Genomic DNA, 23,431 nt, shown 5'->3' on the forward strand with positions numbered 1-23,431 from the left:
CGGAGGTTTGAGTTTTCAGAACCAAACTGCTAGAAAACAGACTTTTTGCAACACATTTCTCTTGAGCTTTAGAACTTACAGAGCCATACTGGATGAGGAGGCCTCCTAAGGATCCCTTGGTGTTATCCACATGGATAAGGAAAACCCCTGGTTGCTGTTAGACTGCCTGAAAACCTGCTGCTGAAAGAAACTCAAGCCTTCCATTGGACATGGACAAAAGGTTTGCAGGTCTGGCACAATTAGGGACAGAACAAAACATATGTCTTTTGATGATTTTTATCATTTGACATGTTTACTGATTAGTAAAGACAAAGCTAACAGGATGGACTGCATGCTATGCTATAGTAACATTTGTTGAGCTGTTGTTTGTCTTGAAAACATTGAAATTTCTCTAAATTTGTGAAAAGCTAATTTGATCACATTCCAAATTCTTCCAGATAAACTTTGGTTTTAAAACACAAAATCCATCTTAAACTGTAATATGGTTTTCAACCATGTTTCCCCTTCCTCTTTGTAAAGAGTAGTTTAGTTAAGTTTCACTAGTTTTAGTTAAGAGTTTTAAACTTAAATATTTTTGACTTGGAGCTGAATTATTTTTGTTAATAAACTCTTATATTTTGAACAGAAGTTGTGGTGAATTTATTCCATGAATGTGCAGAGTTAACTGTTTGACCATGATTTAAACTCAAATCACTCTTTTATTTATTGTTTTAACACACAGCTAGTAGGGCGTGTGTTCATAAACAATATATAACAGCCCAAATAATATCTGATTAAATAAGATATTTACCACCCCTATTGGGTTGGGCAATGAACATCTTAAAGTATCAGAAAATATGAAATATAATAGCTGGGAATTTAAGTTATTCGCAACATTAATATGACATCCAACCTGGATGGGAATTAAATTTTATATAAAATCACTACAGCACTTTACAGAGACAATTCAGTCAGATCACACAGCCAGATTAAGTCAAAATGTTCTACCTAAGAAAAACCATCCGATTGGATCAACTCTTAATCAATTCCTCACAACAAGCATGCTTGTAGCGACAGTGGAGAGGAAAACTCCCTTTTAACAGGAAGGAGCCTCCAGCAGAACCAGACTCGGTGTGAGCGGCCATCTGCCGAGGCAGACTGGGGTTCAAGGAGACAGAAGCAGACATACAGTAAGGAGCAGAGATGCAACTTGCAACTGTCAACCAACTCCACAGGCGGCCCCCTCCAGGAGACACACAGTCAGTCAGACAAGTTACCATATCAGAGGATGAAATAAAGGAAAAAGCTTCAGTCTCTCGGTGCAGGATGAGAGATATCCTAAAAGCTGTACAGTCATATGGACACCACCCTACTAATAGTTCTACATTAAAAAAAAAACACCTGAGACCAAAGAGCCATTACAAATTCCATTGTTTTATTGCCTTTGAGGTTTGTGGATTGGTTGTATAAAAAAGAAGAAATTACACCTTTTCAAGTAATTGTACAATACAAAACACATTAACGAGTATTTATAAGGAGCTCCAAAAAGTTACAAAATATCTGTATAAACAGCTCTTTCACCATCACACAACACAAAAAGCATCCAACATAAAGAAAAGATGTTGGAAAATATTAAAAGTTAACAGAAAGTTTGATTAAACTGTAAAAAAAAAAAATCAGGTTTCACCTGATTTATTTCATTTATTCTTCCACACATTGTTTGATCAAACACACATAGGTGTTGGTGAGAGAAAGATAAGTGTGTCCCTGTGAGGTTACCTGTGATGGGATCATCCATTATTCACTCTGTGGTAAGTACACTACCTAAGCATGTATACATTATTCAGCATGGCTCCCACCCCTCTACTCTGCTTCAGAAGAAACAGTTATAGATGTGTGGGCGAGTAAACACACTAAAACACTTCTTTATCTATGATTCCTTTATTTTTTAGGTCAAGGTTCTGTTCTCCTGAACTCTGCTATCAAATTGATAGTTTCCAGTTATTAGTATGAAAATAAAAAGATTTACTATAGCTATGTATTTAAATCATTTAGCCTTATACCTAAAAGAATTACAATGGAATTACAAAAAAAGGATAAAAAGAAGTACTGAGCATATCACTAGTTAAACCAACTGACATTAAAGTACACTATAAGAATCCAATAAATGAAAATTTATACCAACAAAGTTGGGGATTGGACTCAATATGAAAGTACAAAACTGGAAAACATGATTATGCCAAGTTCACACCTGACATGCTTCTGGCAGCAGAAGCAGCTGGTTTACATGCAAAGCCTATGGTTGACACGTATCATGGTGCATCAAAAGGTCCTGGATCAGCAGGAGCAGCTCATCTTGACACATTTGAGCAGCTGAAGCAGCGCCTCAAGAGTTTCTGACCATGAGGTACGTGACGTGCTTCACAAGCAACAGATGTTGAAATCGAAAAAACTGAATTTTTGCTGCTCGACGAGCCACATTTACAAATCAGAGAAGCTGATCAGGGAGCTGGTAGGGAGACAGACACAGCAATGCTGATGCAGAGAACTATAATCACTCCCCTAAAACACCTTATAAACGCCTAAATTAACTTAAAATGCCAAAACCTGCTGGAAAAATATGTTTGCTTTTATTATTCTGGTTCTTGCAGTTTCTCCAAACATATCTGAAAAACACTACCATCTACTTTCAGCTGCAACAAAGTAGGAGGAAAAACCACAAGAAGTCGACCAACCTTGAGGTAGCTGCTGTTGCTGGATTCCCAATGATAGCACACCGCCGGAATATGAGGTCTGAGCACCTCTAAGGGTGAAATAATATTTCAAGGCACAGGCGATGTTTTGAGGTGGATTTACTTACTTAAAAATAGGGTTGCACCGATCCACTTTTTTCACCTCCGATACGATACAGATATTTGAAGTTTAATGTTGGCCAATACCGATACCAAAAACAGCACTGAATTATTACATAAAAATGGTTTTATTGTGTGAAAAAAACAGATCATTCTTCTGTGCATATGATTTGATTCCCCTTTTCTCAAAAAAAAAAAAAAAAAAGGAAATAACCCAAATATAAATGTTATGACTCAGTTATTTAACAACTGTGCACAAAATCTTAAACCAAAAGTTCTCTGACTTGGTCAACATGTAAAAAAAAAAGTGTCATTATCATTATCAAGTATCATCTCTGTCATTTTTTTGGCCTGTATACTGTTACATGGAAAAATTTCACTTCTTTCCTTTGCTTGGAGAAANAAATATAAATGTTATGACTCATTTATTTATATCTGACTTGGTCAACATGTAAAAAAAAAGTGTCATTATCATTATCAAGTATCACCTCTGTGATTTTTTTGGCCTGTATACTGTTATATAAAAAAATTTCACTTCTTTCCTTTGCTTCCATCAAAGTCAGCTGCTTCCTGCTGCATTCCTTTTTGTTTGTAGAGTCCGATAATCTCAGCATGTTCCTTGTTATGAAACCTCTAGAGGTATTTCATTAAGTTGGTGGTGTTATAGTTTGTAGATTTGAAAACACCGCCCCCTCAGAACATTTCTGCCACAAATAGATGTTTTCGCTCGCCCAATCATAAACAATATGGCCGTGTTGTTTTGTTGCGCTGCTGCATGACGGCAGAGCATAGCATAGTTGGAAGGAATAGATTGGCCCCTATATCGAGTCAATTGTCACCGATACCGATCTAGTTTTTTTTCTTTATATCTGGACCGATACCAATAAAAATATCGGATCGGTGTATCCCTACTTAAAAACATATTAAAACAACTTTTTACCCACTTATAACAGCAAATATAGCAAAATTTCTCTCTGCCATTGAACCCAGGAGCAGCAGAAGCATCAGATGCATCTGTACAGTTTACTGGACGCGCTTCAGGAAAATCAAAAATGCTCTAGAAGCGCGTCGGACCTTAGTGTGTACAAGCTTAAAAAATGAAGCAGAAGGCGCTTCTTTGCTGGCCAAAGCACATCCAGTGTGAACGTAGCAAAAAGCTTTGTGATTAAGTGCTTTAATAGGCTATAAAATGTAACCATTTAAAAACCCCAAAACAACATCCAAAATGTATATTTCAGTCTTTTCTATTTTTTTTTGTTTGTGCCTTTTGTCTTGTTCTTCTCAATTTTGTTCTGGTCACCGTGAAATGTTAGGAAAGATTAATATTAATATACGTAAAATAAAAAAGACAAAAATTTGAAAACAAATCGTTTAATATCAAAAATGTGAACAGCAACAGTTTTTTTAAAAAGAAGAATTTACAAAGACATAGTATAAAATTCTTAAAATAACCACACACGAACAATGTTAGGAGGACAATTTTAAAAGGAGACGACAGGCTTTTTAAAAGCCTCAGAATACTGTTGTAAAACATGTAAAAAGCTTTTAAGAATACTTCTATATTTCTTGGGCAAAGTGTCCTAAAACATAAAGTCCAACATGCTGAGATTTCCCTCCTCACTGCTGGGTGGGAAGGTTTCTCAGCCCCTCTACTATAAGTCATCAATACACGGCAGCCAGAAAGACTGTGGAGGAAAAAACAGCAACATCAAAACAGGAAAGATTAACATGAATAGTAAAGAAAGAAGCACTTAGTCCAGCAGTTTCATGTAATATATTTGCTCTCACCATGTTTGTGCATGCGCTGGCAAATGTCATGTATCTGGGGTTAAACTGTAGACCGTTGATAGGTCCTGGGTGTTTGCCATCCAGCACGGCCACCTTCATCCCACTTTCAGTACTCCAAACATGAACTCGTCCGTCCTCTGAACCTGCACAACATAGACTCTGTATAAACCGCCTGCCAAGGGTAGTCAAACTCGTTTAACCTTTACACATATTGATTTGTGAAAACTACGAACTTAAATGGTCGAAAACAAAGGATTAGGTTAGAAAATAGAACCCAAAGCCTAAAAGAGCATAACATCTCCCAGAAAACTGCTTTTTTAAGCAAGTTTAGGACGGACAGCCATGAGGTCCATTGTAAGTGAGGAGGAGCTGGAGATCCACAGCTCAGTTGGAAGGATTTGCTGATAGGACCAAAATTAGTGTGCCTCAAGCCATTTACGACACACAGCATGTAAAATATAAATACACTGTTTGGTCTACTACATATCCAAATGCTTCACATAGAGAACAGTACCACCAAACATCACCCTGAACACACCATCTGTATGGTGAAACATGAGAGTGGCAGCATCATCCAATGAGGTTGTTTTTCATTAGAATAGAATAGAATAAAATGAAATAGAAAATCTATTTATTGTCCAAGAATGGGAAACTCCTGGTGTTTAAAAGATTATAGAAAAAAATGGTCCCACAAATATGGACCTTAGAAAAAATTATAAGAAAAACATAATAGTGAAGAGATAAACAATAAAATACTGTACTTTAAAGTGTTTATAAATATAAAAACTGTTCACCTGGAGAATATGGATATTTTTATAGTAATTGACATTTGAAAATAGCAGCAACATCAGTATATTATTTAACTAAATGACTAAGCATGAATGTAACAACTTATTGAGGTTACTGGGAACAGTGGTGATTATAGAGTCGTACAGCTGCTGGGAGGAAAAATCTGTGATAACGCTCCCTGGTGCATTTAGGGTGCAGCAGTCTGTCACTGAGGGAGCTCTCCAGTTCTATAACAGCTTCATGCATGGGGGGGGCGCATTATCCAACAGAGGTGTTAATTTAGTTAGGATCCTTTTGTTTCCCACCTCCTGCACTGAGTCCAGAGGGCATCCAATCACAGCGCTGGCCTTCCTGAACAGTTTATCCAGCCGATTTCTCTCAGCTACAGATTACCTACCATTACAAGGGAAGCTGACCTGAACTAATAGGAGGATGAATGGAACTTGATATATGGCATGACTGAAATTGCAAAGATTTGTGAACCAGGGTGGAGATTAAACCTCCAGCGGATGGCCTAGTCAAAGCCCGGATGTTAATCTGATAAAGAGTCTGAGGGAAGATTTAAAAAAATGAAAAAAAGCAACACAAAAAAACTGATCAAGCGCACCCTTCTTCACAGCTTGTTATAAAATTACAAAATTAATAAATGATTTAACCAGATGTGTAAAGCCCCAGATGTTCTTCATCTGAGAGGAGCAGAAGAAAAAGTTATTTAGCTTACCAATCATGACAAACTTTGAGTCTGGTGTGAAGGAGGCCTCCAGGGAGACGCCTTTACTGTTGTTATAACCCTGAAATTAGGTAATAAAGTCCTTTAGAAAATTAAAAGTCACTATTTTAATGTCTAAATACATATCCTTTAGCACATCTGTGTTTCTGTGTCTTACTGAAAAAGTGTGCAGCACTGATCCACTAAAGGCGTTCAGGATGCGGACAGCACCTCCATTGGTGCAAATAAGAATAAGCTTTCCATCGTTACTGAATTTCAGTCCAGTCCAGTCGCAGCTCCGATTTAATCTGGTCTCAAAACATGCAAAGGGACCCTTAAAGACACAGTAGTATCGCCAATGTCATTAGTCACAGCAGCAGCATTTATTTTTTCTAGGGTCAGATCACACATCTCACGAAGATTTGCACCTTGTCAAAAGCACGGATGTCGTACAGTTTGATAGCCTGGGATTCCACTCCTGCTGCAAATACCAATCCATCTGGGTCAAAGGAGCACACAGGTTTCCCCAGAGGGTCAGTCAAACCCTGAGACACACAAAGCAACACAGAAAAGACAAAAAAATTAATATAAAACTAGATCTTTTATCTTATTCTTGTTTTTATTATTGATGACCACTGGCCTGTTGTAAAGGACTACATGTGAAGCTTGAGCTAAACAGTCTTACTTGGCAATCGGGGGAACGCAGATCCCAGATGCGGATAGTCTTATCCAAAGAGCTGGAGATGAATGTCTCATCCACAGGAGACATGGATAGTGCAGTTACCCTGATTAGACAAATAAAGCTTACTTTGATCAGTGTGAAGGAAGCTGTCAGGTTACATTGAAAATAAACAAGCTTAGATAATAAACAGTTTCAGAATATCGCCCATAAAAACTGCTTTTATGAAAGAGTTATGAGGTTTGCAGAAAATGCCAAAAAAAAAAAAACTATTAGTGGCGTTCATTTAAAAGTACAAAATAAGTTATCTTTACAAAGTTTGCTGATAAAAATATTACAGAATGAATATTATTAAATTAAGAACTTCCTCCTACCAACAAAGTGAAAGAAAAAGGTACATATTTTTTTTTTTTTTTTTTTACATTTGCAAAAGTTATCAATGAGGAATGTGCTTGAAGACATTAGTGACATGGGTATTTTATGAAGTTTATGTGAAAGACCAACATAAAAAGTAAACATAACCGCACATTGTCACACCCCCTCCACGAGGAACCATGGAGGTGGCCAGGCTCAGACTGTGTACGATTTTTAGCCCTGGCATTTTTCCATCTACATCGGCCTACTTATGTCCACACTCACATCTGCAGGGCTGCCAGATGTCACTGACTCACATTTTCCAGCCAAAAAAAATAAAATTCATAAACTGCCTGGATATACGAAATCTCACCCAGTTTGAACCAAAGTCTAATGATCTTTTAGGCCAAACCACTAAAGAAAAATATTTTTTACCCATAGACGGCCATCCTAAACAGCCAAAACATCCCAACCTGGCAACAATGCACATAAGATGGGAAACGTTAACCTTTAAGGGCTGGTTATACTCCTGCAGCAGTGTGTCGCAGTGAGCTTGAAGCAGACATTTTTGATTTGTGCCCAATGTTGAAGCGTGGTCTGCGCTAAATGCTGTGGGTCTAGATATGGCCAAGGTGGTGAGGAAGTGGGGGCGAGTTTGTCCAACAACAGAGGGACATGAGGGCGAAAAAGAGCGGGAATCCAGGTGGAAAAAGGCTGCCAGCGTTCTCACACACCTCGCTCTTCTAGCTGGTCCAACTTCTCGAGTTGTTTTCTTTAATTTCGGTCATAAAAAAAAAAAAATACTCCTGTCTGCAGCACTGTCTGACCTATAATTTGGGAGGTGCAGCATAGTGTCTGCAGAGGGGACATCTGTTTGTTCACTGCGACACCTACGCAGACAACCTAGTTTCGAAGTATAAATCAGCCCTTAGATGCAAAACCCCATCATGCACCGCAACATAAATTTGCAAAATATTCAAACACAAATTTGCCAAATATAAGAGGAACATTGTAATTTGTTTTAAAGAAAGAATTTTATTATAATTTACTCTTTTGCAAGGATTTTACAGTTTGAAGAAATAGAAAATGACACCATATGCCAACCGTCACAAGGATGTGCATGACAAGGAAGGGCTATATATACTGCATGCATCATTAAGGTAGTTAACGTTGTATTACTTCTTGAGCTCATTGAGTTATTTAGTGTCACAGGTAGGTGCTTCAGCCGGAGAATAAAGGGCTGGTTATAATCCGGCAGCAGTGTGTCGCAATGAGCTTTACTCAGACATTTTTGATTTATGCTTAATATTGACGCGTGGTCTGTGCTATACGCTGTGGCTAGATACGGTTGAGGCGGTGAGGAAGTGGGGGCGAGTTTAGTCAGACAACGGAGGGACATGATGTCGAAAAAGAGCAGGGATCCAGGTGGAAAAATGGTCCCAGCGTTCTCACGCACCTCGCTCTTCTAGCGGGTCAAACTTCTCGAGTTGTTTTCCTCAGTTTTGGTCATAAAACCAAAACAAGCCGGCCTCCTGTCTGCAGCACTGTCTGCGGTCAGCTACAATTTGGGAGAGGTGCAGCGGAGTGTCTGCGGAGGGGGCTGGGACGCCTTTTTGTTCACTGCGACACCTACGCAGAGGACCTGGTTTCAAAGTATAAATCAGCCTTAAGTGTCTGTGCCGGTATGATTTAAGGAGGGCCAACCCTCGCACACTGAAATTAGGACCGGCCCACAAGGCAAATTCCCAGTATCACAGATTACCAGTCTGAGCATGGAGGTGGCAGTATAATGGTTTGTTTACAGCACTGAAAGAGAGAAGGTGGTCAAAGTTGTTGGAGAGGGAGTTATATTTGTAACTTGAAGCAGAACATTAAAGCTAAACAGACAGATTGAAGTTGAACCGATTGTTAAAATGAACAAGCCAAAGCCTTGATCTGGATCCAATTTGAAACAAGAGTTTTGTGGTTGTAACTTGACAAAATGTGAAAAAATAGGTAAGAAACTTTTATCAAAGCAACGATTATTAGTTACCTTGCAGAGTGACCGGGGAAATATCGGATAAACTTGTTGTCAGTAAGCGACAGATATCTAATTGTATCTGTAAGACACAAAGCAAACTCAGCTTTCCTGAAATTCCCACATATCTGCTCCCTGTGGCGATAACAATCAGCTGTTTACCATCCAGTTTGTTGGAGCTGAAGACCACATTCTTGGCCTCCCCGTGTGTGAAGCGGATCAGATCTACTCCATACTTCTTGCTGTACAGAGTCCTGGACGGTCTAAAGTGGAACACACCACAAATAATTTACTATATTTACAAATGTGTTGTTTTGAAGCACTGAACTGTACAAACTCACTTTCCCTCCTGGATGTCATATAAAACAATACAGTCGTCGTTGCCACTTGAAACGGCGTGTTCACCATTGGCGCTGTAGTGGACACAATTTACTTTTTCTGAATGATATCGGTGGATTCTGGCGACTTTAAAACTCCTCAGGAGGCTGTCTGAGATCTTCATCGCAGCTGCTGGTTAAAAACATCCGAACTCACACAGCGAGATGTTCTTTCTGCTTGACTTATATTTAGCTTAAAATCTTAGTTAAAATGAGTTACATTGCATGTATATTTAACGCTGTTATACAAATATAACTGCTTATGTTTTGGTTAACAGCACTGCCACTACCCGATCCGTCCCGGAAGCACGATCCGTTCTGCGCGTGCGCCATCAGCTCATTTGCGCATGCGCATCCAGATATACATCCGGGTCTTCTTCGATTTTATTTTGTAAAAAAGAAAAAAAAAAACTAAATGACGTTTTCCCTCCACAGAAATATTAAACGTTCTAAAATATATTGTGTTAAAAGTTAATAATGTATTTCCTGACAAAAAAGATGCATTAAAATCCTTTCTGTTTATTTTATTTTATTTTATTATGTCATAGAAATTTACATGAAAAAAAGAAAATACTCTCAGAGAGGATGGCAAAGGTGTACATTACAATTTAAAAAAACCCTGAAAATTAAACTAACAAGCAGGGGATTTATCTCGGCAAATATTCAAATCAAACATAGAAAGAGCCACAGAAATATATATAAAAAAAGGTGGATGCACTTATTTTTCATTTTTTAAAATCTTTTTAAGAGAAGAAAAATAGGTTTTAAAGTCATTAATAAACCAATGAAAGGAAGGTTTATAATTTCTCCATTTAGCACGGTGGATATGATATTTACCCAACAGCAGGATTGTCAATATACATCATTAATCTTTAAAGAAATCAAATCTTTCAACTATTTCCAGAAGCGATGTGGAGTAGGACACAGGTAAAACATATGTTCAACGGTTTCACTATTATTATTACAAAAGGAACATTGATCCTCCTCAAAACCAAATCTTTTTCTTAAAAATTCTGCCACAGGATAAATTTTGTTTATAACTTTAAAATGTGTTTCTTTGACTTTAGGTAGAATAGGCCATTTAACAAATTTTGAGAATGCATTATCAACTGTATCTGAACTAACAGGAATATATCTCTTCCAAGTAAATCTATCATAATCATGAAATTTTCTTGCTTTAAAAAAACTGTTAATGAATTTATTATTGATTTTTTTTTTATTAAACAGATAGCATTGTGAAATCAATCAACTGGGCAATATTGGTGGGTAATTATATAACCTAGAATTTTTAATCAATTGAATTAAAGGCAGTGGAATCGATTTACACAGTTTGTTATACTTTTTTAGAGAACAGGGAGTGTTGGCCTTGTGGTTAGAGAAGTGCGCTAGTGTTGAAGGTTGCAAGTACCCGGTTCAATCCCCACAGCCTCCTCTTTGGGTCTTTGAGCAAGACCCTTAACTGACACACTGCTCCCTGGGCGCTGCACAGTGGCAGCCCACTGCTGCCCACAGGGGATGGGTTAAATGCAGAGAGTTAAATTCTCCATTATGAGATCAATAAAGTTCAGTTTCTATTTCTAAAAATGGTGGATTTTTTAGAAACTGAACTGTATTTATTCTGTTGTTTAAAGCAGCAAAAAGATTATATACATATAAAAAAGGTCAATTGAACTGAATTGTAAAAAGACACAAACATATGACATAGACACATGTATACACATTACATAAACATATTTCTGGCACTATTGAAACCCCATACATAATTCTAACCTTTAAAAAAATAAAAATAAAAAAGGACAGTGTCCTGTATTTAAATTTAAGTTGGAAACTGAGGACCTTGTGTTAAAACACATCTTAACTGTTCCAGTCGCAATGCAGACCTATTATCATGTGGGATAATGGGTCAGGGTTGGTGAGAAACTTCGGCTTGCATCCTAGAAAAATATTTGGCTTCAAACATGAGAAAATACAATCTTTTAAACAAGCTTAAATCCTGCGGTACAGCTGATAAGTGTGCTACATGTTTTTTTTTTTTTTTTTTTTTTTTTCACTTAAAGTCACACAACAATATATATAAACAAACAACAAACAAACAAATAAATATGCCAGGGGGTATGTCACAATAAACAAGTACAGTTAGGAGAAAAAAAACATGCAATTAAGTGTGCTACATGTTGGTATCAATCAAGTGAGAATGCTTTTACTTTGAAAAGTAAAGTACAACCCGGGTGTGATTTACGAACGTTTCCTGTTGAGGGAAAAGTTGTGTTGTTCTCATCATGTGTTACAGTTCTCACGCTGAAGAATGATGAACTGCTATAAAACAGCAGCCACTGTGGGGGACCACATGTTTTTCTCCCTCATTAAATCCCGGACAATAAGCCGCAGGCTCCCGAACACAAAGCCTTTCCTTAGCCGGAGTCAAAGCCAGGCGGCGGAGTCCTCCTCAGAGGCGTCCCCAGGTCAGCACACCGCTGATAAACCCCGCCTGAGAGCCATTGACCTTGCCCGAAAGGTCCGACAGGAGAAGGCGAGGACTCGGACAGAGCAGACAGAGCCTCCAGTGTCCGCCATGCAGCAGAGGGTGACGGAGCTGAAGCGGTTCAGTCTGCAGCTGCAAAACGTCCATCCAAACGTGTTGGCCAAACACCTGCACAAAAACCTGCTATACCAGGATAAAGATGTGGTGATTATCAACAAACCCTATGGTGTCCCCGTCAGAGGTAAACTAAGGTGGCTTAAAGAAAGAAAATCAGGAAATTTTTATAGTGTGTTTTTGTTAAAATGTAATTGCATGTATGTGTTTATAAGATTTCAAATTTGGACTGATAATAAACTCTCTTTCAGAGGACTCAGGCGTTACCTCCATCACATCTGTGCTTCCTGTTCTCTCTAAAATGATGGATGGACTGAAGGTGAAGAATGACTCCAACCTTCTGCCCTGCCTGAGTCTGGAAAAGGATTCAACAGGAGTTCTTCTGCTGGCCAGGAGCGAAGCAGCAGCAGAGAACATCCTACACCTGAGCAGAAATAACCAGCTGGAGAGGAGATATTGGTAAGTAGTGAGACTTATGAAGGCATTTAAGGAATGCACCATTTAAAATGTGTTAGTTTTGATCAGCTGACCTGCTCTTCTCAGGGTGATCACTGTTGGAGTTCCTGTTCCATCTGAAGGGTTGATTGATATCCCCATCATTGAAAGAGAAGTTTCAAGTCCTCAGCCTCATTTCAAGGTAATTATCATCCAGTTTGGATTATTTGTATAATCGCAATGCTGTGAAGACTAATCAGAGGGACTAAAAGCAGATAAAAATGGACTTTGAAAAGTAAAACTCAGTTTAGCATTAATAAGCAATATGTTCCCAACATTAACTGCAAAACTGACAGCTTTACTTTTTTCTTATCTGTGATAAAAGACAGACAGATAACAAAATCAACATGTCCTGCTACTCCTAAGTTAGGGTGCTAAAAATAGGATAACACAAGTTATTTTAAGCATATTGGTTTACATGTTGAAAATAAACAAGTGAAATGGGTATATATTTGTTTTTTATTATGTTTCCTAATAATTCTGCACAGTAATATTTACCTGCACACACAGACGTCCTCATACAAATCTAAAAAAAAAAAAAAAGCACATCAATTTCCAAAAATATGAAACTTTGATATTAAGGAGTCTTTTGGATTAATTGACAACACAATTGTGGTGCAATAATAAAAATAATCCTCAAAAATACAACTTGCCTAATAATTCTGCACTCAGTACACGTTTTGATACAGAAATGAATGAATTTTACTGAATGTTTATTCCAGATTACGTTTTGGCCTCAGAATGGCAACTGAGCAGTAATTTTTTTTCTTTCTTGGTCTGATCACAAAAAGTTATGATGGATTAAGTACATTATTACAAGTTTATTTTTAATATGACTAAGCACACATGAATATGAAAACACAGTAGAGCGTTAACCTCTACTGTGTTTTCATATTCAGTTAACCGTTTTGTTCTGGCGGGCTCTTAATTTTCATAACATCTCCTTTCAGATGACCCTGAGTCCGCTTTACAGAATGAATGAAGCCGGCGAGAAGCTCACCAAAGTCAGAGGTCACCGGCAGGCCCATCCTGCAGTCACCAAGTACAGAGTGTTGGACAGCAGCTATGGCTGCAGCCTTGTTGAGCTCCAGGCTTTGACAGGTTACATATCTTACATACACTTATCTTCTTCAAGATCAGTTTTAGTTTCCTTCAGGGCTCCTTTTTCCACTTTCCCTGTTTTCCTTCATCCACAGGGGTTAAGCACCAGATGCGGGTGCATATGGCGTATGCTCTAGGATGTCCCATCCTTGGAGATCATAAATATTCCCACTGGAGCAAACTGGCACCACAGGTGAAACATGTATATTACTTACCACAGGGTGCAATGGGGGAGGGCAACACAAAGACACATGGAAAAGGAGGCATGGGTGAATTTCTCCCTTTGCTGTTTCATTCCCTGATCTGTTGTACCCATAAATCAAAGAAGCCTCAGACGTAACATTTCATCTTAACCAAATGTTTTATGTAATTTTCCATGATCTTTGTGGGTATATTATTGATCTAATCTATATTTAGATTGAAAAAAGTGAATGATCTGTCATATTTAAAAAGAGTCAGAAGCCTCGAACAGGAATCCTAACCAGAATCATTAGAAATCAGTGCAAAAGAAAGTCATGCAAAAATAACAGTTTGATTTGAATATTTACTAATAAATACGTTTTTATGCGACTTCATCAAAGTCAGAAATATAAAGATAAATGAATGCAAAATGGTTGAACACCAAGTTATGTTTATGGGTCCTCAAGTGAGGGTTAGAAAGGAGGGATTGAGTGTGTCAGTCAATACAAAAAAGTCCTGATCAGTTTTACCAAAAACATTTTCTGACACTGCAGTGAACTTTTTTAACATGACACTTATACATGTAGATTGGCTAATTTCTAAGCTTTCATTTAGCTGTGTGCCTCACTAAAACCTAACGAAAACATCAGCTTCATGTTGTTTAAGATTGAATTTCTCCCCCTGATTCACATTTTGTCATTCAATAATTAACTTCAGTCTGAAAATGGAGTTCGCTTCTATGTACATCTCTGTGAATTAAAATATAAAAGTATGTTGAGCAATTCTGTTAGAAACCATAATCCATTACAGAGAAATATCCAGAATCATAAAAATGTTAAAGGTTAATAGTTGGCTGAAAACGAAATCCTAAACATTTCTTATAGAAACAGAAATGTCAGCATTCTGATGATGGTCTACCTGGTTTAAGTTCTTTTTACATCAATTCCTGCAGTAATGCAACATCACACCGAGGCCAGGAGCCATAATAGTAATGCTGGTGGCTTTGTTTACGGGCTTTAGCTTATCTGCATTGTTGGTTCTGGTGTCTCTTCTCTTCCTCCTGACAATACTTGTTGAAAACTATGGAGTTCCGGTTGGACCAACTCCATCAATAAAATTAAATGGGGATCGTTGTCAAGCTTTTTAGCAGATAGCAGCATTAGAGTGTTGGAAAATTCCCCTGCAATTATACACTATTAAAAAAAAAAATAAAGGGAACATGTAAACAATACAACTTTAGTTAAATCAAACTCAAAAAATAAAACTGTCCACTTAGGAAGCAACACTGATACTGATTGACAATCACAAGCTGTTGTACAGATGGAATGGAAAATGAAAAAAAAGAAATTATTGGCAACTAGCAAGATGCTCAATCAGGGAGCGGTTCTGCAGGTAGGCACCACAGACCACTTCTCAGTACCTATGCTTTCTGGCTGATGTTTTGGTCACTTTTGAATGTTATTGGTGCTTTCACACTCGTAGCATGAGACAGAGTATACCCACACAAGTAGCTCCTCCAGGATGGCACATCAATGTTAGTTGTGGCAAGAAGGTTTGCTCTGTCAGTGTAGTGTCAAGAGGCTGGAGGTGCTACCAGGAGACAGGCCAGTAGACCAGGAGATGTGGAGCAACCTGCTACATCTGCCTTGTGCAGAGAGGAACAGTAGGAGCACTGTAAGAGCCCTGCAAAATGACCTCCAGCAGGCCACAAATGTGCATGTGTCTGCACAAACTCTTAGAAACCGACTCCATCGGGATGGAATAAGGGCCTAACGTCCACAACTGGGGATGGAGCTTATAGCCCAACGCTGTGCGGGACGTTTGGCATTTGCCAGAGAACACAAGGATTGGCAAATTTTGCCACTGGCACCCTGTGCTTTTCACAGATGAAAGCAGGTTTACACTTAGCACATGTGAGAGATGTGCCTGAGTCTGCAGACACCATGGAGAGTGATCTGCCGCCTGCAACATCCTTCAGCATGACCAGTTTGGATCCTGGGTCAGTAATGGTGTGGAATAGCATTTCTTTGGAAGGCCGCACAGCCCTCTATGTGCAAGCCAGTGGTAGCATGACTGCCATTAGGTACCTCAGACCCCTTGAAAGACCTTATCTGGCTGGAGCGTGTCAGCAGTTTCTGCAAGATGAAGGCATTGGAGCTATGAACTAGCCCACCTGTTCTCCAGACCTGAATCCCGTTGAGCACAGCTGTGATGTCATGTTTGGATTCATCCATCAACATCGCCATGGACTGTCCAGGAGTTGGCGGATGCTTCAGTCCAGTTCTGGGAGGAGATCCCTCAGGAGACCACCTGGCACCTCATTAGGAGCATGCCCTGGCGTGGTTGGGGTGGAGGCCACACACAATACTGAGCCTCATTTTGACCTTTTTTAAGCACATTATATCAAAGTAGGATCAGCTTTTAGTGTGTTATTCTACTTTAATTTTGTCTGTGGCTCCAAATCCAGGCCTCCATTGGTTAATACATTTGATTTCCATTGATTATTGTGGATTTTGCTGTCGGCACATTCAACTTTGGACAGAACAAACTATTCAATGAGAGTATTTCATTAATTCATATCCAAGAGGTGTTATTTGAGTTGGCTTTATTTTTTTTAAGCAGTGTATTTTTGCTGAAACATAGTGGACTGACTTCAGATAGTATGGCTTTCTAAATCTTCATCGTGGGAACTTCAAATTGGGCTCGAATCAATGTGGATTGTGTGTCTTTCCTTTCTTCAGAATATGAGACTTATATCCAGATAAAATGCAAAATGAACTTCTATTTGAAAGTCACTTATGTCTGATGTGGTTCTAGGGTAACTCAAAGGAATTATGACAGCTGACCTTGATGCAACTTGGGTAGCTCTCCCTGAAATGCTTTTAACGAGCTTTAAAATCCTGTATAGTTGTCACTTCTGAATGTGCACCTTTCCAATCACCTCACCATTAACGGTTGGATACCGCAGCCTATTTATTTCTACAATGACCTATTTGTGTCTTAACATTAAGCCACAATGAGCTAAATTAGGGGTTAAAACATTCTGTGACTTAAATGTAGAGTTGCATCATTTTTTTTTTTTAAATATGTATTTTTCAAGTGCACCTATAGAAAGCAGGTAATTTGTTGAACTTATAAGGCCTGGACTTCCTTTCTTCCATCACTCAAATTGCTCAATTTTTGGTCTACAGAAATTACCAGAAGGTGTACTGAAAAAGCTCGGACTGGAGCAGACCAAGAGCCGCCACCTTCCTCTTCATTTGCACGCTCGCCATCTGGTGCTGCCAGGTCACAGCGGGTCTGATGTCAGCACTTCCTGCCCCCTGCCCAAGTACTTCATAAAGACACTGAACAGACTAAGGTTAACATTTCCAGAGGACAAAAATAATAAATAATCCCTCTATGTCCAGAGACAGCTGGCATAAATGGCAAGGCTGCTGAATAAAAAGGAAACAACCATTTAAACTAAATGGGGACTCGTATCAGAATTTTTTTTTTTTATAGGCATTCAATAAGAGAATGCTTTTTGTTTGTGTCATTTAATGTAACATTTTCCAAATAAAGTGGATGTGTTAAGTGTTACTGGAGTTTAACTCAAAGCTACTGTAATAATTGTATAGCACTGTATTTTCTATATGATTTGCATCAATCAAAATACAATGTTTCCATCTGGTTCTCCTTTTTAATGTCCTACTATACACACATACATGAAGGGCTGAAGATGGCAAAATATTTGATAGTTATCCAACTGAGGGGTTAAGCCTAAATAATTACAATAAAATATTGGATCCTGTTGAAAATTGACAAGCTATAAGTAGAAGTAAAAAAACAAAAAAAAAAAAAAGGACAAAGGCACACATTCTTCTGACTTAATCATATTCATACATTGTTTAAATTGCTGTCAGAATACAAAAACTGAGCAATCATCCCTGTAATTATGAGTTGCAATCTATCATAGTGAGAGCTTGAAGAAAATAAGACTTGAATAAGATGTTTAAGATTGAATAATTTGGTATGATGTTGATAAGAGGTCTACAGGAAGAAAAAAAACAAACTCGTCCACCTCTGCACGTGAATGTCACACTTCAGCAGCTGGCTCTGCTCAAAGGTTAGAGTTTCCAACCCCATCAGATGAGAACTAGCAAATGCAATCATACTGCTCTGCTAAGAAGAAAATGATTGTTTCAGAGGATGCCCCGCTTTATTAGATGACATACAGTCTGGATAGGTACTGCATAGTCAAGTCCAGCCAGTTCTTCCCTCTTAGCTCGAGCTTTCAGGAGCGGTGCCGATGATCTCCTGGATCTCTCGGACTACGATGATGCGAGAAAGCATTTGCTCCACCTGCTGACTAGAGAGCGGCTGAGACGAGTACCACATGGGGCTGTTTGGCGCCACAACAGGCTCAGGCGTCATGTAGTAGGCGTCACTGCGCCCTTTGACGCTTTGGGGGCTGGGAAATAAGAGAAGGTTAAGTTTACTTTCAGACAACGACCAGAATGCATCTAGGCATTATGATAGGATTAGAGAGCCGCTCACCATTTGAAGAGGTAAAAGTCGTAAAGTTTAATGGGACAGCGAAGAGGGTTCTCAGGATCTTCTATCTGCTCTTCATACATGTCGTCAGTTCCTGAAAGGACACATAACACAACAGATGCTTAAAATCCTGATTCCCTTTTCGGGTTTTAGCATTGCCTACATTTGTGTACAAAGCATCCGGCTATAGTAATTGGGTTTTTAACAATCAACAAACAGCACCACTCTGAGGCTGGCCCTCCAGTCAGCGGTGTAGTAAAGGGCTGTTTGACAGTTGTTGACAAATATTTAATTCAAATGGAAAAAATATATGTTTAAAGGCATTTAAATAGCATACACCTAAAGGATCTTAGGTCCATCTCAAATCCCCAAAGTTGCAGGAACTCAAATATGAATGGTTATTTTAATTGATTCTAAAAGCAACACTAACGTTTAGCCACTAGGAGCACTAGACCTGTAACTTCCAGGTTAAGTGCCTCTAAAAGCAATTGGCAACACCGCAGTGTCACAAAATTAAACAGTTTCCCTCAGTGTTTTGGAAAGTGATATCAGACCACTTTGGAGCAGTAGACTGAGAAGTCATGGAGTTACTAGTAAAAACCAGGCTGTATCCACCCATCTAGATTTAATCCTATCCAAGGGAACCAAAGATATGACTGATCAGGTCAGCGTCACATGTTTTAATCCTAAAAAAACAACCTTTAGCTGAGTTAGCTCCCATGTTTAAGGGGAGCTCAGATCACAATAAAGTGGTGCTCTTGGTCACATGACCCATTCAGTGATGGACCAGACCCTCTGAAGCTACATAGGTGAGTTTTTGTGAAGATAAGCTTGACAGATAATCGATGTGTACCAAACAAAAAAATAGATAATACCTATGAAATTAAGCCAATTCTTGGGTGAAAAACGTACACAGTTCTGCTTGAAAAGAAATTGTATCTTAAAGGTGTAGTAGAGGATGTTCTTTTTCCATTAAGAATATGTTTAAAAGTTACCCTTTTCATTCATATTTCAATACATTTTCTCACCAATGTGCGAGTTTAGGGCGATGCACGCTCATGTGACGGGAGGAAATTCTTACCAGGCAGGTATTTCTTCCCATTTATCAGTCTACCAAAACTCAATTTCAGGGCATCCAAGCATAACGAATATGTAAATATTAAGAATATGTTTAAAAGTTTCCTTTTAATTCATATTTCAATCAGTTTTCTCTTCAGTGTGCGACAGGGGAGGCATTTCTTGGCATAACACACTGGTGTGTCTGATGTAGTGGAAAAATCGCAAGTCCTCTTTTGGAAAGTAAGCTTGTATGAGCGACGCAAACAGCAACTTTTAAACAGAGCATGCACAAGGAGAAATGGGCTTGTGCATGCTCTTGCATGCATTTAATAGACGTTCCCTCTCAGGAGCGGGGCACAGGGTTGTGCATGTGCATTTTTTATTTTTATTTTTAAAGTGTAGAGGGCAGATCTTTCCTCCACTACACCTTTAAAACACGTAGACAAAACAGGTCATGGTAGCACACCAAAAATATTACTGACTCAATATATATATATATATAAAATAATGCTCAAATGCAAATTAATTTCACCTTTTTGTCCAGAGCTGTGTTGGCTTTGCACTTTTAGAAGGCGAATACTGGTGGCCTTGTCCTTGGCATTAGTAGGGTTCTTTCTCGAGTGTCTCAACACCTTAGAAAAAGCCACTCTCATGTGGTGTTCAGGAGTTATCAGGCGGAAATACCTGCAAAAAAATACTGAGTTTTTAAAATCTGTTCCCGAGGGATGGATTCAACCCATCCAATGATGAGTACTTACTTAGTGTTGAAATACATTAGTGTTGTGAGCAAAGTGGAGGGAGAATGAGCACCAAGCTGTTTACACTCCCACAGCATCTCCTCTGTCACATGACTAGGAATGATATAACCTAAGTAGGAAAAAAAGGGAAAGGAAAATTATATATTTAGATTTTTCCAGTGTTTAAAACTAAATGGTGACTTGTCCTTACCTAAAGGATGGATGCTGGGTTTCCAGCCATGTAAGAGTTTGTGTAAACTCTCGCAAAAACGCGTGTAGTATGGATCAGAGAAGATGTCATCCACACGTTCGTTTTCATACAGATACTAGAAAAAGAAACAACAAAGAAAACAAAACCAGATAGTCACAAAGAGGCTTAGACAGTGTGCTGGTATCTTTGACATTGAAGGCACTAACCTTCTGTATACACAAAAACACATAATACAGAACATCTGGGGCCAACTCTTCTTCCTCTGCCCCTCGAGCCTCTTGAGTCATCAAGGAAAGTCCAAGGTTTAACTCTGCAACCGCGCTGGAAACCAAGTCCTCTTGGAAACGCAGAGGCTGGCGCCCTGAACACAAAAACAGAAGGGGGTGGGGGACAGCCACACCAAAAATAAATTAAAAAATTATGGCTTTAAAGATGCTATACTCTCTCTTTGAACTGTCCACAGAGAAAGACTTAAATAGGTAAGAGACAGTGTTGATTTTAGATTTTGACATCTATATTGACCTTTACTAGGGAGAACCATGTAATGCAGCTTTGCCTGTCCCCCACCTGTTTCTGTAAAATGGCGGGCAGCTGGCTGAAAGAATAAGTATTTGTCATACTTGCAGATTAGACCGATTAGGTTAGGAAATATTTTCAGCTGTGATGTGTAAAATAAAAGGAGCTCTGGTCATCACTCCTATAAAGGCCTTTTTTTTTTTTTTTTTTAATAACTGACAAGCTGTAAGCTGGTTGGCTGATTTTTACTAACAAATATCCAATGTAATAAAAAACACAATTCTATAATAAAAAGTTATGGATTTCCATTTTTTAATTCCACCATATTCTGTTTATAAAAGGAACCACGAAAAAGAATATTTCCTGTGTAGCTGGGTTGTTGACATAAATGGCAAAAAAAAAAAAAAATTAGTTCAGCTGCCATTTGTAAATAAGGTGAATAAGAACTTTTAGACGAATCTAAGGCACTTTAAAGTTTAATTCAAGTTAAATGTGAATAAATTATGCATTATCACTAAATAGTAGATAGTTATAGTAGATATGCAGATGCAATTATTTGCTGCTTCTCTACAAAATGGATAGAAACACTTGAATATATATATAAAGATTAAAAACAAGCACTAGAGACACAGGCGCTTGTTTAAAGAAGCTATGATTTGAAACTAAAACAGAAAAACTGTCTATGATGCTCTACAGGCAACTAAATTTGAGTTTTCTTTGATTTATTTTAAAGAAAGCTCTAGATAGTTTCTTATTTCTCTATATTATTGTCTCAAGACTTCAATACCCAAAGCAAGTGAAACAGTCGTTTTAATTAAAGGTTACTGCAAGGAGAGAATCTTTCAAGTCTACTTACGTCCAATGGGTGCGAGTTTTGTCTGTTCCTGCTTGCTAAGCTCATCGTTTTTTTTCTTTGCCCAAAAACGCCACACTTCCAGACCCTCCTCTGGCTTCAGAGAGATGGGAACCAGAATCTCGGTGGGTGCTTGGCCGTCAGCCTCCGTCTCTACTTGGCCCTGTGCAGAACCAGAGGGAAAGCTTTACAAATGCTTCCTCGGAAGGCTCTTAGGTTAGTACAATAAAGCACAGACTATATTATGTTCACAATAAAGGGATATCTGTTAAATGTCCAGGCTATCCTGATGATTCATATAGTGACTGATCGTCATGTGTAGCCATGTAGAGAAATGCCCTTCTAACCTGCAGATGGAGCTGCTGCTCCTGGCCGTCTTCGCCTTGGCTCTGCTGATGACTGGGGTCCCATATATGAACTGACTGTGTAGTGTTGTAAGTCCCTCCTACCGTCTGCACAGCTACAGGAATGTGGATATTCCCGTTCATGAATTGTGCAGGCAGCAGCGTCTGCACTATCTCTTCCTGGGTTGCAGTGGAGGCTGCTTGGCCGTCCGCAGACCTCGACACAGAACTAGAGACCCCTTTGTCCTTGCCGTTCGTAGTAGTAAGTTGCACTGCACTGTATGTGTCTTGTGGTATAGCGATGTGCGTCACCCCCTGCTGCTGTGGAGTAGAGTAAACGGGGATGGTCCACGTCTCACCTGTGGGACCTGTGATAGTTCCTGTCGTGCTGTACAATTGAGCACTGTCAACGGTGAGCAAATCTGGTCGTAGGGACACATAGCTCTGCTGCTGCCCCTGAGGGATGGTCAGAACTGTGGCCACTTGCTGCCCCTGCGGCACAGCATAGGAGACAGCCAGGGGAACATCCACCTTGCGCTTCTTAGCTGGCTGGAGAACGGTTGCCACAGCGCCAGGCCGTCTCTCTCCTTCCCTCGGAGAATCCTGTTGTTGGGAAGGAGACATGGCCTCTATGGTCTGGATCTGGATCTGTTGGCCACTTTGTAGTTGAATCTGTTGGCCAGCCTGAAGCTGGATCTGCTGTCCTCCAGGAAGTTGAATATGCTGGGTTCCTTGGAGATGGATTTGTTCACCACTTGACAGCTGAATCTGCTGACCTCCAGCAACAGCTGCGAGCAGTTGAGCTTGAATCTGTAAAAAACAGTCAGCGTACTCAGAAAACAGTGACGGATTGTGTTTTTTTTTTTTACACACATGATTTTGATGACGAACCTGCTGTTGCTGTTCCTCTGTGAGCTCTGCCTGCTGCACCAGCTGGGCTGTAGAGATTCCCTGCAGCTCCTGCTGAGATGGAGAGGCCACCTGCAGAACCTGGCTGACTGTTTGGCCAGACTGTTCCTGGATCTGGACCTGTCAAAATACAAAGACCCCCCAGTCATCACACAAAACCAGAAACTGAATCTTCTAGACCGATACAGGAATGAGATGCTAATTTATTTCTTACAAAGAGGGCCAAAGACAGAAGGCCTAAGGTCTTATCTTAAAATGCAAACTTTTAAAGCGAAAACACTTAAAATACTATTTTAAAAAGATAATATCGACATTTCTAAATTTCCAATAAAATGTGTACAAAACCATTT

At 39.1% G+C, this 23,431-nt stretch overlaps 3 protein-coding genes across 3 annotated transcripts; 1 reads left to right on the forward strand and 2 right to left on the reverse strand.

Annotated features, from left to right (window-relative positions):
* Positions 1–4,201: 4,201 nt before the first annotated feature.
* On the reverse strand, positions 4,202–9,852 carry LOC107103115 (WD repeat-containing protein 82-like). Its single transcript, XM_015402644.1, has 9 exons — positions 9,509–9,852; positions 9,330–9,430; positions 9,183–9,249; positions 6,803–6,902; positions 6,546–6,662; positions 6,296–6,451; positions 6,130–6,199; positions 4,620–4,762; positions 4,202–4,516 (listed from the first exon to the last, which is right to left on the reverse strand). The coding sequence occupies exons 1-9, from the start codon at positions 9,667–9,669 to the stop codon at positions 4,484–4,486; spliced, it is 948 nt and encodes a 315-aa protein (XP_015258130.1). The 5' UTR covers positions 9,670–9,852; the 3' UTR covers positions 4,202–4,483.
* A 1,935-nt stretch (positions 9,853–11,787) lies between these two features.
* LOC107103113 (RNA pseudouridylate synthase domain-containing protein 4-like) lies at positions 11,788–17,750 on the forward strand. Its single transcript, XM_015402641.1, has 6 exons — positions 11,788–12,267; positions 12,392–12,599; positions 12,684–12,777; positions 13,586–13,736; positions 13,832–13,929; positions 17,108–17,750. The coding sequence occupies exons 1-6, from the start codon at positions 11,850–11,852 to the stop codon at positions 17,309–17,311; spliced, it is 1,173 nt and encodes a 390-aa protein (XP_015258127.1). The 5' UTR covers positions 11,788–11,849; the 3' UTR covers positions 17,312–17,750.
* Positions 17,600–23,204, reverse strand: LOC107103102 (glutamine-rich protein 1-like; the record flags this gene model as incomplete). The annotated part of the gene is made up of 9 exons (XM_015402627.1): positions 17,600–18,369; positions 18,456–18,546; positions 20,044–20,195; positions 20,270–20,378; positions 20,460–20,574; positions 20,666–20,820; positions 21,832–21,991; positions 22,176–22,982; positions 23,064–23,204. Coding segments are annotated over 9 exons (1,920 nt in total), but the record flags the coding sequence as incomplete, so codon positions are not given.
* Positions 23,205–23,431: the final 227 nt, after the last annotated feature.

This window comes from Cyprinodon variegatus, unplaced genomic scaffold (genome assembly GCF_000732505.1).
Source record: "Cyprinodon variegatus isolate N-32 unplaced genomic scaffold, C_variegatus-1.0 Scaffold1377, whole genome shotgun sequence".
In the NCBI taxonomy this organism is placed as follows: domain Eukaryota; kingdom Metazoa; phylum Chordata; class Actinopteri; order Cyprinodontiformes; family Cyprinodontidae; genus Cyprinodon; species Cyprinodon variegatus.

Coding starts and splice junctions, on each gene's coding strand:
- LOC107103115 (XM_015402644.1), bottom strand. CDS start 9,669: ATGAAGATCTCAGACAGCCTCCTGAGGAGTTTTAAAGTCGCCAGAATC. Junction 6,903..9,182: donor TTCCCCGGTCACTCTGCAAG/GTAACTAATAAT, acceptor TTGTCTAATCAG/GGTAACTGCACTATCCATGT. Junction 4,763..6,129: donor CTCAAAGTTTGTCATGATTG/GTAAGCTAAATA, acceptor TATGTTGTGCAG/GTTCAGAGGACGGACGAGTT.
- LOC107103113 (XM_015402641.1), top strand. CDS start 11,850: ATGATGAACTGCTATAAAACAGCAGCCACTGTGGGGGACCACATGTTT. Junction 12,600..12,683: donor CAGCTGGAGAGGAGATATTG/GTAAGTAGTGAG, acceptor TGCTCTTCTCAG/GGTGATCACTGTTGGAGTTC. Junction 12,778..13,585: donor GTCCTCAGCCTCATTTCAAG/GTAATTATCATC, acceptor ATCTCCTTTCAG/ATGACCCTGAGTCCGCTTTA.